The sequence below is a fragment of the Lepidochelys kempii genome, chromosome 1 (genome assembly GCF_965140285.1).
Source record: "Lepidochelys kempii isolate rLepKem1 chromosome 1, rLepKem1.hap1, whole genome shotgun sequence".
Classification (NCBI taxonomy): Eukaryota; Metazoa; Chordata; order Testudines; family Cheloniidae; genus Lepidochelys; species Lepidochelys kempii.
In genome coordinates, this window is record NC_136380.1 from 206,438,599 (window position 1) to 206,455,914 (window position 17,316).

The 17,316-nt window shown below is 48.7% G+C and overlaps 1 protein-coding gene across 1 annotated transcript in view; it reads right to left on the bottom strand.

Moving 5' to 3' along the window:
- FSTL1 (follistatin like 1) overlaps nt 1-17,316 on the bottom strand; it is an 80,615-nt gene that overhangs the window by 13,580 nt on the left and 49,719 nt on the right. The window contains exons 3-5 of the mRNA XM_073309556.2: nt 5,780-5,884; nt 4,183-4,312; nt 3,047-3,079 (exon numbers count right to left, since the gene is read on the bottom strand). Coding sequence (XP_073165657.1) covers nt 3,047-3,079; nt 4,183-4,312; nt 5,780-5,884 — 268 coding nt within the window. The remainder of the gene's footprint in view (nt 1-3,046; nt 3,080-4,182; nt 4,313-5,779; nt 5,885-17,316) is intronic.

Here is a 17,316-nt window from a genome sequence, read left to right on the forward strand (position 1 = left end):
TCAGAGATTGAACTGAGTTTGTTTGCTAAGCCACTACTCTCCCATGGTGGCTGCAGTCGTATGTGCCAGAATCTGATCTTTTATTTAAGAAAACCAAAAATTTAGGGCCAGGCCCTCAACTTGTGTAAATTGTCACATATCCATTAAAGTCAATGGAGCTATGACAGTTTACCCCAGCTGAGGATCTGGCCCTAAGGAGCTAGTCCTTATGGCTGAAAAGAAAACCTCCCATAACCAGACAGACAGGGAGAGAGTAGCTGGGGGTTCTGTAAGGTCAGCTATGAATTCTTTGGTCGTTATGATGTGATTGTCACGCCCCGAGAAGGTCCTTTGTCTTAGGTTTGCATTCAGGAATTGATTTGTCTTATAAGGATTATTATTATTTATTATTTGTATTATGACAGCTCCTAGAGGCCTTCACTGACATCAAGACCCCATTGTACTAAGCACTGTACATACACATAGTAAAAGATAGTCCATGCTTTGAAGAGCTTACAGTATAGACAGACAAAACAAAGAAAGAATGGGAGGGGAAATGGGGGGTGCAGGGAGGTTAAGGCCTGCCTAAAATCACACAGCAGGTTGGTGGAAGAGAACCCAGGTCTCCTGACTCAGTCCAGTGCCCTATTCACAAAACAGTGCTGCCCTGTTTCAATGGCATAATAACCTAGCCATCCTTGAAGCATACTTTGGAAAGCGTCTGCATAAAAATGGGACATGGGACTACATGTTTTACTGTGTATCTGACTCTACATCAAATGTGCTCAGGGAACAGGATGGCTGCTTTATCTATCAGCACTACCAACTCAGCCCGGTTTCTGAGAGTCAAGCTGGGTTCTTTTCATCTTGTGCATCATCACCAGTAACCCTGACCATCAATGTGCAGTTGAGCAGTCTGCCTCCGTACCCCTCACACTAAAGATTCTGCAATGGGAACTTTGTTAACAATTCTGCTGATGCTAACAATTCTGCACAAGCCTCAGGAGCATCTGACTCCCTTTACCAAAGCTGTATGAGCTCTGTATGCAGTGCTGTTGTAGCCGTGTTGGTCTCAGGATATTAAAGTGACGAGGTGGGTGAGGTAATAGCTTTTAATGGACGAACTGCTGTTGGTATGACAAAAGCTTTTGAGCTTACACAAAGCTCTTCTTCACTCAGGCCTGGCCTACACTACAGTTAAGTTGACGTAAGGCAACTCCCACAATGTACCTCTCCCACTACACAGACTTAATAACTCCACCTCCACCAGAAACGTAGTGCTTAGTTCGATGTAGTTAGGTCGATGCAGTGTCAGTGTAGACACCGCGTTGCTTACATCGATCGTTGCTACCTTTCAGAAGCCATCCCACAATGCCCCACGCTGACAGTTAAATCGGTGCAAGCATTCCTGGTGAGGCCGCGCACTGCTGCCACAAGAAGTGTAGTGTGGACGTGTAAAACCAATTCAGTTACCGCAGTGGCTGTACGTCAACATAATTTAGGTTGACTTAATTTTGTAGTGTAGACTTGCCCTCAGATCTGGGAAATGTACTCAGAGTCATAGCTAAATACAAGGTGAAACAGTGTTTAGCACAGTTCTCAAACTGTGGGTCGGGACCCCAAAGTGGGTCGCAACCCCATTTCAATGGGGTTGCCAGGGCTGGCATTAGACTTGCTGGGGCCCAGGGCCAGGGCCAAAGCCCAAGCCCTACCACTCGGGGCCAAAGTGCGAGTCCCACTGTCTGTGGCTGAAGCCCTTCAGCTTTGCTCCCCAGTCCCGAGGCGGCAGGGCTTGGGTGGGCTCGGACTTCGGTCCCCCGTCCTGGGGTCGTGTAGTAATTTTTGTTATCCGAAGGGGGTTGTGGTGTAATGAAGTTTGAGAACCCCAACTTTAGCATAAGTAGTTAACACATATTTCAAAGGGCCATTCAAGGTGAAGTGGCCAGTTAACACCTCTCCAGTTGTAAGGGGGAAAGGCTGGGGGTGGTGGTAAAGCCTCCCCACTAGCTTTTTTGAAATGTGTGTTAACTACTTATGCTAAACAATTGGTTCCACCTTGTATGTAGTTGTGACACGGTGGGTATGTCTACACAGCAAAGAAAAACCCGCAGCTGGCCCATGCTAGTGGACTCAGGCTTGCAGGGCTTGGGCTAAGGGACTGTTTCATTTGCTGTGTGGATTTCTGGGCTTGGGCTGGAGTCCAGGCTCTAGGACCAAGTGGGATGGGAGGGTCCCAGAGTTGGGGCTCCAGCCACAGCCCAGAAGTCTACACTGCAATGAAACAGCCCCGTAGCCCGAGCCCAAGCCTGAGTTGGCTGGCATGCACCAGCCATGGGTCTTTCTTTGCTGTGTAGACATACCCTGTGAGTACCTTTCTCAGATCTGAAGGAGAGCTGTGTGTAAGCTCAAAAGCTCGTCTCTCTCACCAGCAGAAGTTATCCCATTAAAAGGTATTATCCTCACCAACACAGAGCTCTGCATGGCTAACAGGAGTAAAAATCAGTCAGATCACATTTCAGTCAGTAGATTCAGCAGCTTGGACTGTGCTACATCCAGGTAGCTCATCTGGGGAGTAAGGAGGGACCAGTTTTACTTAGTCATTTTTCTAACCTATCTTCGATCTGAAAATAAACAGCAATCTATTATTATTATTCGCAATTATGTATGTTTATCGATCCTCGAAGTGCTTTACCACCATTAGTATTATCACCCCCATTTTACAAACAGAGAAGCTGAGGCACAGGAAAGTGAAGTGTCTTGATCAAGGCCACATAGGGAATCAGCATTAGAGCTAGGAATAGACATGAAAACTCCTGGTTCCCAGTCCTATGCTCCGCCCACTACGTTGCACCTCTCAATCTCCCTGTCCCTTAGCCAGGCACAGGCTCTGTAATGTGAAAGTCTGCAGGTAAATTCTGTCCCCACTCTGGGAACAGATGTGTTTTTCTATTCATTCCACCTTAAAGCTGTGCAGTTCCCTGTCAAACTGCCCATTCTTCCACCATGCAAATACGCTGGGAGGAATTCAGAGCTCTCAGGTGTGGCGGGGGAGGAGATGGTTTCTTACCTGGGCTTGCGACTGGATTCTCAGACTTCTTCTCTGTCAGTGGAAACATGGGAACAGATGTTAATGAGCAGGAAAAAAAAAGGTTTCACTATTTCATTTACGTCCTGACATGGTGTATCAGAGTGACATGAGACTCTCCCTCGCGTGAAACAAATGGTGAGCGGGGAGGGATTCAGCTCTGTGAGTTTGCGGTCTCTGAAGGCCCCTGTTACTTCCTAGCAACAGGGTACCTTTGGTGATGGTGGGGCTTATCTCAGCAGGAAGGATATCAGGTAGTTCTGGATTGCGCTCCCTAGCACATTCCCTCATATTCCTCTTTGGAGTTGCTCCTTTAAAAGACCAGTGTTACCATAGAGAGAGTGAGTCCTTTGAAAGGTCAGGACTCCTCTTGTCCCTCGTTGGTGCAGGTGGTGTCAGAACATGGGACATGGGCACAGATTTCTTGTAGCTCAGGGCACCCACACAGAGGACCATGTGGACAACTGGCTAGGAGCCCAAGAGCAACACTCAAGTAAGCAAAACCCTAAGCTATATCTACACTACAGCAGGATCGATGCTCCAGGGATTGATACATTAGGGGTCGATTTAACGGGTCCAGTGAAGACCCACCAAAGCGACTGCAGATGGCTCTCCAGTCGACCTCAGAACTCCACCCTGAACGAGAAGAGTAAGATAAGTCGATGGGAGAGTGTCTCCCATCAACCCACTGCGGTGAAGACACCTCAGTAAGTTGACCTAAGCTACATCGACTCCAGCTATGTTATTCAGGAAGCTGGAGTTGTGTAACTTAGGCTGACTTACTGCGGTAGTGTAGACATAAAGTGAGTTCTGTCTTCTGGAGTCAGTGAGAGTTCTGCCTGGGCAAGGATTCAGGAAGGGCTTTTGGAACTGTCCAATTCTCCACATCATTTAGTGGACCTGGACGTTCCTTGACAGGTGGATGGAAAGGGCATGTTGATTGTGTTGGTTGTTGGAAGGAAGAGGCAGCTAGAAGCCATGTTATGGGGGCCCCTTGATCTCATTTGTGATCTCTGTCAGGGAGCAGAAGGCACACGGTTGTTTTCTCCTCCATTGCACCTCCTCCCAGGGTCTTGTTTGAGTGACAGTAGGCCCAAAGCCCTCAGGGCTGGCTTTACCTTTACAGTGGCCATCATAGTCCACCTGGATTTTGGAGCCAGTAAGGCAGGCATCACGGTGCAACTCGCAGTGGTTCAGGTACGTCTTGCCATTGCTGCCACACACAGGCCTCTTATGAGGTTTGCATTGCTGAAAAAGAGCCAGAAAGAGAAGAGCTTTACCCACCGCCACGGATCCCAGGATGGCTGGAGGGAGGCAGTGTGTAAGCCCCAGCATCAGCCCAGCTCATGGGCACTGTGCACATCTCCCTCAGCGCAAGTAGGGACTGAGAGATACTAACTACCCAGAACCTATAAGATCTTGTGCAGGAGCCGAGTGGTCTGTAAAATGGGGACTCCCTCACCCGGAAACATCGGTTTCCCCAGCCCCCCGCACTACCACCATTCAGGTGACTTAATGAAAGCAGATTTACTGAAGAACACAGAAGTTAATCACTAGTATCTATACTATGTTTGTCTCTGCTTCTGGGTGTGTGAGTTTGCGTGTGTGCACAAACCTGTGTGTCTCTAAGTGACTTTGTGTGTGTGTGTGTGTGTATGTGTAAGTCTTTCTTTGGGTGGATCTGTCTGCATGGGCTGCAGACACCATCTCAAGGTTTCTGCTGGGGAACTGAAGGTAGGCTCGCAGCTGAGAACCTGGGGCTTTGTCTGGAAGGGACACAGTAGATTATCCAAAGAGAAGGAATTTAGCGTTGACAACGTTTGGGCTGGGGGTTTCCTTTTTGTGTTTCTTTTAGCTTGGGTAAAGGTAATCAACCCAGTCAGTTTGCTTACAGCTCCTTTCACTTTCCAGTTCCCAGGATGGCAGCATCCGGGTTGCGAACACTGAGGCGGGGGGACAGGAGGGGTTCTTTAAAAAACAGTGTTCCATTGGTGTAAGAACGTATGGCTTTTTGTAAGGGGAAGAGAACAGCAAAATGGGCAGGTTCCGTGTCCCTAAAACTGTCCCTTCTCTCAAGGTCCATCTCAGTATACCTGTAGAGATTTTTTTATTTTAAAAAAGTGCTTAGTGCTGGTTTCTGTAACTCATGCAGACTGGCTATGCTGACAGCTGGCTTGCTGAGAGCATGTGCACCTCCCCACACCAGTCCAACTGTGTGCTGACACCCTGGCACACCTTCCCCACATGAGGAGTGCTCCAGCCAGCTCTCCCCTGCCTAGTTTGACACTCTGGGCTGTGAGGTAAGTGGCGAGGGTATAGGCAGCTCAGCCACACTGGCACTTCCTGGCATGGGTTGGCATCTGTGCTGCAATGCACTAGACGAGAGCACCAGGTTGTGGCAGGGCACTGGGGGCTCATGAGGGGAGAAAAAGGAGCCAGTTCTGGGTGCGCCGGGGGAGTGTATCAGAGAGGATGACAGAGGTAGAGATAGTGTGAGTGACTGGGGAGGAGGAATTGGCAGGGGAGGGCTGGGAAGGAAAGGGGCTGGAGACTGAAGGGCTCCTCTTGGTTTGGGGCTGCTCAAGAGCAACTCCCATTGAAACTCTATTGGCTAGTGCCCTAGTGTATTTTATCTGGATCCCTTCGACCTCAAGAAGTCCCCTCTCCCCATCTCCTCTCTACCTCCGGTCATCTGGAAGCTGCTCTATGTCCTACCTCGATGCAGAGGCAGGTGGGCTCCCCCTTCTCCGTCACTGCGCACTCCCGCCCGGCTCCACAGAAAACGTTGGCACAGATTTTGGATTTGCTCTTTGGCTCTTCCTTCAGGATACAAAGTGAGAGACAGAGACAGTGTTACTGAAAACAGTCCCACCTTCAGCTCACAGTGGGTCATAGCTTTTTGCAAAGTTCATGCACATTTTAGACTGAACCAAATTGCACAAACTGGCATCTCATAGATGGATGAATGAGAAGGAAATGACCAATCTTTCTGTGCAGCTCAGCCAGCCAGCGACTGAGAGCTTGTGAGAACCTGACACTGCTCCAGAGGGTGCAAATTCCAAGAACGGAGGATCTGCTCAGAGTGATGCAAGGGGATATAATGAGGAATGGGGTGAATCTGAGCAGAAGATCTAGTCTGAATACCAGGAATAAATTCCTGGCAGTGAGACTTATTAGGCTGTGAAATCATCTCCCAAGGGAAGGGGTGGAAGCTTTCTTGTGTGGGAGCCTTAAAAGTAAGTTGGACAACGCCCTGGCGAGAACACACTCTAGAGTTCAATCCTGAACAGTAACAGAGAAATCACCACGGATAAGACCAATGGCTTACTTGTCCCAGTGTCTCTCTGCAACACTACACCAGCACATGTAGCCCAGGATCCTGCCTCCCCTAGTAGCTCAGTGTCAGGGTGCGTCACAGGAAGAAATTCCATAATGGATAACTATGCAATAACTTTCCCATGGGGGAAATGTCTTCCTAGCCCCAGACAGTTATTAGTTGTCCTATGACCTGAAGCATGAGGTTTATTTGTCTAATACATTTTTATCTTATCCAATGTCACTGCAAATATTCTTGTTACTATTACAAGTGTCCAGTCCTTTTCTGTATACTATTAAGCTCTTGAACTCAATGACAACTAAAGGCAATGGTTGCCACTGGTTTGTGATGCACTCTATAAAAGTGTATTTGCTTTTATCAGTTTTTAGTTTGCTGCCTTTTAATTTCATTGCAGGACCCCTTGTTCTTGTACTATGAGAGAGGAAGATGGATGGTTCCTTGGTTAGGACACTAGCTTGGAACTTGGGTGTCCCAGGTTCAGCTCCCTTTCTACCAGACTTCCTGAATGACCTTGGGCAAGTCACTGAATTTCTCTGTGCATCAGTTCTCCATTTGTAAAATGGGATCATAGATGCCAAGGCCAGAAGGGACTGCTGTGATCACCTAGACTGACCTCCTGTAGAACACAGGCCATAGAAGTTCCCCAAAATAATTCCTAGAGCAGATGTTTTAGAAAAACATCCAATCCTGACTTAAAAATAGTCAGTGATGGAGAATCCACCACAACACTTGGTAAGTTGTTCCAATGGTTAATTACTGTCACTGTTAAAAATCTATGCCTTTATCCAGTCTGAATTCATCTAGCTTCAGCTTCTGTGCATTGGATCATGGTATACCTTTGTCTGCTCAACTGAAAAGCCCATTATTAAATATTTGTTCCCTGCGTAGATACCTATAGACTGAGATCAAGTCACCCATTAATCTTCCCTTTGTTAAGCTAAATAGACTGAGCGCTTTGAGTCTGTCACTATACGTAAGGATATGATTGTGTCACAGAGGTCTCAGATTCTGTGACTTTAACAGACCTCTGTGATTTCTTCAGCTTCAGCCTGCTTCAGCGGCATGCCTTGAGCAGCAGTAGGACTGGCTCAGCAACCAGCAGTCAGCCTCCAGTGCAGGAGCAGCAACAGGGCTGGAGCAGTGGCTGGCAGTCAGCCTCGGTGGGGCTCCCACTGTTAGTCCTCTCTGGCCCTTCCAGGCATTTTTAGTAAAAGTCACAGACTGGTCATGGGCTTCCATAAATTTTCCATGAAATTTTGCCCGTGACCTGTCCGTGACTGTCATTAAAAATACTTGTAACAAAATCTTAACCTTAACTATAAGGCATGTTTTCTAATCCTTTACTCATTTTTGTGGCTCTTCTCTGAACTCTCTCCAATCCTTCTTGAATTGTGGGCACCAGAACAGTACACAGTCTTCTAGTGTCAAATACAGAGGTAAAATAATCTTTCTATTCCTACTCTAGATTCCCCTGTTTATGCATTCCAGGATTGCATTAGCTTTTTTGTCCACACTGGGAGCTCATGTTCAGATGACTATCCCCTACATCCCCAAATCCTCCCTCCCCATTTTGTCAGGGATGGTTTTAGTAAAAGTCAGGGACAGGTCACGGGCAAGAAACAAAAAATCACGGAAGCCTATGACCTGTCCCTGATTTTTACTAAAAATATCCATGACAAAATCGTAGCCTTAGTTACCAGGCACTGTGATGGGGTGCATGGGCACCAGGTTTGTATAATTTTTCATGGTGCCCAGAACGGGTCCAAGCAGAGCCTTCCCGTCCATAGGATGGACCAGGGCAACCGCCCCGGGCCCTGTGCTTCAGGAGGATGTGGGGTCCAGGGCAGTCTAGGGGATTAGTGGGGGGCCTGGAGCCAGCAGCAGCGAGAGACCCAGACCCAGCCCGCCCTGTCCTGCCCCACCTCTTCCCACCCCTGCTCCACCCCCATTCCACCCCTTCCCCCAAGCGATGCTGGAAGCCGGAGGGGCGGAGTGGAGTGGGGTGGGCTGGGTCAGTCGCCACTGCCGGCACCAAACCACCCTGCTAACCCCCCAGGCCACCCTGGAACCCGTGTCCCCCTGAAGTGCCGGGCCTGGGGTGGTTGCCCCGGTCCATCCTATGGACGGGACGGCTCTAAAAATATAAACCCAAACATTGGTGGAGCCAGGCCCACGTTCCTGAATACTGGTCCACCTCACACAAGGCCTGAATGGGTTAACATGGGCCAGAAGGGACCAATTCACCCCATATGCTACACCTGGAGGGGAACCAGGGTTGGATAGGGTTTAATGGCAGATAAAGCCCAGCAGGAGGAGGAGCTGGGATAGGATTATAACCCAGGAACTGAAAGCAGGAAAGATGGGCTGCAGGAATGAGGTCTGCAGTCACTTCCTAAAGCAGCGGTCCCCAATCTTTTGAGGGTCACCCCCCCTTACCCCTGTCTGTGCCCCTCCATCCCCCAGGAGTGGGGCCACAGCTGAGGGGGTGGACGCAGACCGGGTAAGGGGTCTGAGGCTGGGACCGCAGCTGAGGGTGGGTCTGGGAGCAGGGCCATAGCCAGGGGCCAAGGCTGAGGTGGAAGCGGAGCCGCAGCCAGGCTGTGGTGAGGGCTGGCAGCCAGGCCCATGGCCAGGTGTGACTCTGCTCCCAGACTTGTCCCCAGCCTCGGTCCCAGGCCGGAATGGAGCCATGGCCAGTGGCTGAGGCTGCTGCAGGGCTGGGAGCAGAGCTGCGCTGAGGCTGGGGATGGAGACGGGAGCTGGGGGTGGGGATGGGCTGGGTGGCGCTCCCTCCCCACCCCCGTGGAGGCTGGCCTGCTGGATGGTCCTCCATGCCCCCCTAGGGGGGGTGTGCCCCACACTTTGGAGAACCCTGCCCTAAAGGGAAGGGAATTGGCCAGGGTCAAGGAGGAAATTCAGGGGGAGAATAAGCCCTGGGTCCTGCCCTCAAGTAGGTAATTTGACAAGAGGCTGAGTGGGGCAAAGTAGCCGTGGGAAGTGGAGGAAGCCCTGGTGGTGAAGTCTAGACATGGACAAGGAGATAGAGAGGTGAGATAGGAAGGAGCCTAGGGAACCAGCAACAGGATCTGATCGTGAGTAGAGACCTAGGTTGCTAGTCACAGGGTACCTGGACTGGAGCCCGCAGTGGTGGGTGGGCCTGGGATCCCCAACCTGCCACTGGGAAAGTGACACTGGACCTAGACTTGAACTGGAAGACTGCCTAAAATAGCTTGTCCAGTGTGAGTCTGATACCCCAGAAGGAGAGGACTATATCATGACCTGGCTGGAGAGCTGAGTCATGAAGAGGGAACACCCTGAGACATGGAGAAAGAGAGAGGCCACAGTGTGAGCAACTGACAGCAGGGGGTGCTAGATGAGGTGACAGCTAATTCCTAGACCTAGCCTCAAGGAGGCGCACTTGCAGTGAGTGGACCCCTTCACAGACACTTAGTACTATAGTAATAGGGGCCATACAAGTACCTTAAAAATAAATCAATTGGACATTCCCATTTACTCTATCTAGTCCATTCTTTATTTTATTTCTCTAAATCACATCCTGTCTGTTATTCTCCTTATTAAACTATGTAGTTCTAATCTTGTTAGCCTCTTATCTGAAAGTCTTTCCATGCCTCTAATTGTTTTGGAGATGAGCTGACCACAACTGAACACACTATTCCAGATGAGACTGTTCTACTGATGTGTATATAGTGGCCTTCTAATATGTTCAGTACTATTTTCTATCCCATTGCTTATACATGCTAACATTTTGTTGTTGTGTTTTTAAACCACAGCTGCACAAATAGCTGATGTTCTTATTGAGCTGACAACAATATTTTTAATAGGACTGTTGATTAATCACAGTTAACTCATGCGATTAACTCAAAAAAATGAATCGTGATTAATCGCACTATTAAACAATTGAAATGTATTAAATATTTGTGGATGTTTTTCATCATTTTCAAATATATTGATTTAAATTACAACACAGAATACAGAGTGTAAGGTGCTCACTTTATATTATTTTTTTATTACAAATATTTGCACTGTAAAAATGATAAAACAAAAGAAATGGTATTTTTCAATTCACCTAATACAAGTACTGCAGTGCAATCTCTTTATTGTGAAAGTGCAACTTATAAATGTAGATTTTTTTTATTACATAACTGCACTCAAAAAACAAAACAATGTAAAACTTTAGAGCCTACAAGTCCATTCAGTTCTACATCTTGTTCAGCCAATCGCTCAGACAAACGAGTTTGTTTACATATGCAGGAGATAATGCTGCCCTCTCCTTGTTTACAATGTCACCTGAAAATGAGAACAGGCGTTTGCATGGCACTGTTGTAGCCGCTGTTGCAAGATATTTGCATTCCGGATGTGCTAAAGATTCATATGTCCCTTTATGCTTCAACCGCCATTCCAGAGGACATGCGTTCATGCTGCTGATGCTCGTTAAAAATATAATGCGCTAATTAAATTTGTGACTGAACTCCTTGGGGGAGAATTGTATGTCTCCTGCTCTGTTTTACCTGCATTCTGCCATATATTTCATGTGATAGCAGTCTCGGATGATGACCCAGCACACGTCGTTCATTGTAAGAACACTTTCACTGAAGATTTGACAAAATGCAAACAAGATACCAATGTGACATTTCTGAAGACAGCTATAGCACTCGACTCAATATTTAAGAATCTGAAGTGCTGTCCAAAATCTGAGAGGGACAATGTGTGGAGCATGCTTTCAGAAGTCTTAAAAGAGCAACACTCTGATGCGGAAAATGCAGAATCCGAACCATCAAAAAAGAAAATCAACCTTCGGCTGGTGGCCTCTGACTCAGATGATGAAAATGAACACGCATCAGTCCGCACTGCTTTGGATGGTTATCGAGCAGAATCTGTCATAGCATGGATGCATGTCCTCTGGAATGGTGTTAGGAGAGCAAAATGGAGCTACCCAAGCTGGAATTTAGATAGGGTATCTACTCTTTGAAAATATGCTGTAGGATCCTTAATAATCTATCTTAGGTTTTTATATATAGTGCCAAGCACTGCACCATACTAAGGAGCACACAAGACCAGATTCCAGAACAAAAAGAAATAGAGTTGTGCTGTATGTTATTTTGAAATTAAATCCACCAGATTTGCAATTCAAGTGTCTAGCAACAGGTGGCAGTATCCTCCCTCTCCCTAGCTGCTTCTCCAGTGTGCTGCGGCATGTGTGCTCTGTATGTGCCTCCTCTGAAATTCAAACCAGTCTCCTGTTCTCATTAAGCTGCGGTTTAGAACCGGAGATGAAGCTATAGGTGCCTGAAGGGGGCACAGCCAAGCTAGCTGGAATTCTCAGACCTCCTCAAACCACCCCGCTGTGGGCTGGCAATATCCCACCCTTGGCAGCAACACCTTCCTTGTACCCCAGAAGAAGGGCTGCTGCTCGCCAGGCGTGGGACAGGAATGTTGGCAGGATGACACAGCAGGAAATGATCTTTTAAGGCAACTTGTCCAAGGACAACCTGCCTCTCAAATGGAGCTGCCAGAATAGAAAATCCAGTTGCTCTGATTTTAATTTTCAATCGAAGTGAGGTATTTTGTGTATGTTTTGAATTAACCCGTATTGTTCATAGCTAGGGACTAGACTCCATGACCCAAAAGGTCCTTTCCAGTCCTGTGTCCATACACCCCTAGTTCGTGGCAGGCTGAGGAGCAGCATTTAAATCCCTACTGCACTGACTGAGGGGCCCCTCAGGCGTGACACTGAAAATGAAAACAGAATGGTTTCTTTGTAGAAATTACTGAATGACTGAAAAAAATCCGATTTGCCTGCCCAGCTATGACTATGATGTATTCTTCCTCCAGCTTCCACTCAGCCAGTTGCACCCCCGACTACATTTTGGGCTATCATCTGCATGGATCCCCTAAGTGGAGTCTGAGGAGCAACTCAGGGGAACGTAAATAATGGGTTAGTGGTTACAGCTTAGACATGGGAATTAGGACTTCTGGGTTCTACTCTGGCTCTGCCTCAGACTTCCTGATGACACTGGGTAAGTACTTTCCCAGTGATATAAATTCTCATAATTGTATCTTGAGTCTGGTGGTATTTGGTGTTTGTCTTAAAGCCCCAACTCCTGGAGTCATGTGAATAAGTGAGAATCCCAGCTTTCATTCAGTAGTACAAAGTTAGCCCTCATGGTTGCAGAGAAAAGCTTGAAAACATGACCAGTCAAGGCACAAACACCAGAAGGCAAATAAAAAGAACGCAGAGTATATTTTTGGAACGTTATGATAGTTAAACTAATCTCATATTTGTAGGCCTGACTGGTGATTTCTGAACACTTGGGATTGGTGAGACTGCATCCTCTCTGTGCATCAGTTTCCTCATCTATCACAGTGGGTTTATGAGGGTTAACTAATTAACGTCTAGAAAGTGCTTGGATAGAGAGAAAGCAAAGGGCAGTGGGTTATTAACTGCTGTGTGGCGACATTTACAAGGAAACCCATAAGAAGCCAGTTTTCCTTTTCAGACTCAGGTCAGACAGGCACCTCAGTCACTGCAGCCAAGACACCTAGTTACAGCTCAGCAGCAGTCAGTAAATTACCACATTTCATCTGCCTGGAGGAAGCAGGGAGGAGCCCAGCATGGGGACTGAAATCCTTCTAGATTCTCATTCTCCACGGAGTACAGACCCCAGTGTTTCTGGGAAGCGGGACCCAGGACTATCTGTCTCTTCCTGTGTGCTGCAGTGGCAATAAACTCACTCGCTATTTTTTCAGAGATCATGGGGAAGGCTGCTTGCTACTACCATCAGTGTATACGGAGTGGAAGGGACAAAACCCAAAGCAGCCATGTCCTGGTCAGCTTCACACACAGCCAAGATTATCCAAGACTATCGACACTGGGCCAGGAAACCTACCTATCTAGCTGGTTTCAAGGAAGGCTGGGCAGTGTGGATGGGAACAAGCTCTATTTAAAGAGCATTTAGCAAGCACTCTTGCAAGGGGGTGGGGTCTAAGAATGGTTCAGTCAGGAGGGCAGTGCTGTGCTGTGCACAGGGCCTGGTACTGCAGAGGAAGGCCTGCAGCGAGACACATAAAATGCCTCCTTCCTCAGCAGCCGCTTCCCAAGCTGCAGAAAGTGAGTGGGCAGGGAAGTGACATCTACCAGGTACCTGAAGGCAAATGGTGCTTAGCAGTCATGTGCTGCTACAAGGAATCACCATGGCAACAGACAATGCCGGGCTTCAAGGTGGATTTCTAAACTTAGGCAGCTGGGTTTATATTTTTGGCTTCTCTTCTTCAGCACAAACTAAGCGATGAAAGTGTCTGAAGCGCACAGGATTTCCATGGGAGCATTTCATGGCCTCTCTCCCAAGTACGGAGGGAGGGGCACCATACCTGCATGCGCGCGCTAGCAAAAGCGTGTCTCTCGGTGTAGGAATGGCATGGAAGGGTGCACATGTGTGTGTACATGAGCGTGTCCGTGACTGTAGGTGCATGTGGATGTGAGCCTAAGTCTGCAGGAGGAGCTATAGTTGTATATTAAAGACAGGTTGCAGAGTAACAGCCGTGTTAGTCTGTATTCGCAAAAAGAAAAGGAGGACTTGTGGCATCTTAGAGACTAACCAATTTATTTGAGCATAAGTTTTCGTGAGCTACAGCTCACTTCATCGGATGCAAGAAAAGTGCCACAAGTACTCCTTTTCTTTTTATATTAAAGACAGGCAACTATCTCAAGATACGGGCAGTATTAGCCTAACATGTTCTTCCGGGAAGCCTGTATGCACTGCACCTTTCCTTGCTTTGCCTGGTGCTCACACCTGTGCTAGGAGCTGGGCCACATTAGCCACTGTCATTTTACAAACTTCCAAATTAGATGTGGGGACTTTCCCACAATGAATGTGACATCTGGGGAAGGCAGAAACGTGAGCAGTTCTACCACAAAAACGGATGTATGGAGGGGAGAATGGTGGGTACAAGCAGTACAGTGCAGGTAACCCTATGTCCACTCTGCCCCCCTGCAAACCTGTCCTGTGGTAAGGCAGGTATTCCCAATGGCACACATGCTATGAGAAATTGGCAAGGAAACCAACACATTACATTGGGGGGCCTTAATAACAAGCTAGAAAACAAACCACTCAGATAATTTGGTGTAGATATTTACACTGTAAAATCTTCTCTGTTCTCCTTACCCCCTTACCTACTCCTGGATACAATGGGAAGGGAATTCACGCTATTCAGTTGGGACCCAATCCTGCAGCAATTGACATCAACGGGTAGCTTTGGGCTTTCTTTCTTTTTCTCCTCTCTGCCAAAATTAGTTCCGGAATTTAGTAAAATTCCCAGACCCCCTTATACAAGGCTCTGTACTGCTCACTGTAATAACAAGACTGCATTTCTGTCCTGCTCAAAATCCAAGGAGGTCACTGTGCTTTACAGATGTTAATGAATCAAGCCTTCCTGGGAAGCAGTTCAAGATTATGCCCATTTTATACAGGGGAAAAATGAGGCACAGACGCTCCTGCATACACTAGACCAGGGATCAGCAACCTTTGGCACGTGGCCTGCCAGGGAAATCCACTGGCTGGCTGGGACGGTTTGTTTACCTGCAGCTTCTGCAGGTTTGGCCGATCGCAGCTCCCACTGGCCGCGGTTCGCTGTCCCAGGCCAATGGGGGCTGCAGGAAGGGCAGCCAGTGGGAGCTGTGATCAGCCGAACCTGCAGACAAAAGTAAGTTGCAACAAAATGTTGGTTGGAACATCCTGCATTTACAAAGTTTATGCAGCCCCTTGAGTCCACAGGTGGTTGCATCAGTCGGTTGCAACACCTGGGACAAAGTTGTAGTTTAGGTGTAATCAGTGCAATTTACAACAGTCTCTCTCCAGACAGACAGGAGAAAATAAACATTGCAGCTATGTTGGTTCAGCCAGTCCTCCTCCCACTTCTCACAAAGCAGTGCTCTGCGTTTGGAAAGTACTCAAAAGACTCTTCTCCTGCTAGTGGTGATGAGCACCGTGAGCTGTATCAGGAGTCCCAGAATGCACTGGCACATCCACATTTGTAAGCTGTGCTGTGAAGTTGCTCAACCATCTCAAGGACATGTGAGGGAACTAAACATTTCTTCCAAGGGATGCCTCTGTAACAGTTTCCTCTCACTGCAAACAGATCCTTAGAGGTGGAATCACTGGATCAAAGACACACAGATCCAGAAAAAGAATCCAGATCTCCTGACTCTCAGTCATGGGCCTTACCCATTGTGGAGCTTGTGAAGGCCCAGTTGAAAAGAGACCCTGGTGGCTCCGGTCGGCACCTCTGACTGGGTTGTTAAAAGTCCAGTAGGTGGCGCAGCGGGGGGCTAAGGCAGGCTCACAATCTGTGGCTCCCGGAAGCGGTCACCAGGTCCCTGCGGCCCCTCGGCAGCCAGGGAGGTGCCGCGTGTTGCCCCTGCCCCTAGTGCTGCCACTGCAGCTCCCATTGGCCAGGAACCGCGACAAACGGAAGCTGTGGAGGCGGCGTCTGTGGGTGCGAGGAGAGCACACACGGCACAAAGCCGCCTGGCTGCACCTCTGCCTAGGGGTGGTAGGGACCTGGCTGATGCTTCTTGGGACCTACAGTAAGCGCCGTTGGGACCCAGCACCCCAACTCCCTGCCCCAGCCAGGAGTCCCCTCCCACACCCAAACTCCCTCCCAGAGTCCGCGACCCCACACCAACACCCTGCCCCAGCCCTGATCCCCCTCCTGCAACCCAAACCCCTCATCCCCGGTCCCACCCCAGAGCCCACCCCCCCAGCCAGAACCCTCACTCTCTTGCACCACAACCACCTGCCCCAGCCTGGAGCACCCTCCTGTACCCCCCACCCAACAGCCTGCACCCCCAGCTGGAGTCCTCACCTCCCCCCGCACCCCAACCGCCTGCCCGGAGCCATCTCCCACACCCTGAACCCCTCATTTCTGGTCCCACCCAGAGCCCACACCCTACTGCACCCCAACCCCCTGTCCCAGCCTGGAGCCTGATCCCACACCCCAAACCCTTCATCCCTGGCCCCACCGCAGAGCTGGCACCCGCAGCCAGAGCCCTCACCCCCTCCTGCACCCAAAACCCCTGCCCCAGCCCGGTGAAAGTGAGTGAGGGTGGGGAGAGTAAAGCGATGTAGGGAGGGGGGATAGCATGAGTGGGAGCGGGGCCTCGGAGAAGGGACAGGGCAGGGATGGGGCCTCGGGGAAGAGGCGGAGTGGGGGTGTTCGGTTTTGTGCGATTAGAAAGTTGGCAGCCCTACTTAATCTGCCTCTAACACCCCCTCCATCGTCAAAACATTTTGTTTCATTCTTCACTGATCAGCAAAGTTCCAACAGAAGTGGATGGGTGCTTGGCAATGCAGAGGGGCTGCTAACAGCCAGTATGCCACGGTGCCAGGAATGGAAGCCCTTCTTTGGGAAAGCCCCAACTGCAGAGAAGCCTGTGCCCCAAATCCATCAATCCAACTGCAACAATGCATGTGAGCCACCTAAATCACTTCCTGCAGCTCCTGTTCTCAGCTAACACCAGGGGATTGTTTCAGTTGTTATAAATGAAACACACAATAAAATGCAGCTCCTGGAAGATTTTTAATGCTTAAAATATGAATATTTAATTGAGGCTAGGTTTTGCAAATGGAAGACAAAGGGAGGCATTTCTAACTATGCTGGAAATCATGTTCCCAGCCTAAAAGTAGAGGCAGACGGGCCAGGAAAGAACTGGCCTGAAATTCTTAGGACTCAAAGGAGAATATTTCTTGTTTCTGCCCCTCCATTTTTGGCCTTTAGTTCTTTGTTCCATCAGGGAGTAGAAGTGCTGTAATACTGCAAAAAAGGCTGCCCTGGTAGTACAGGTGAGTCGCATCATACGCGCATTTAACTTATGCGAATACAACTATATGCGCTCGGC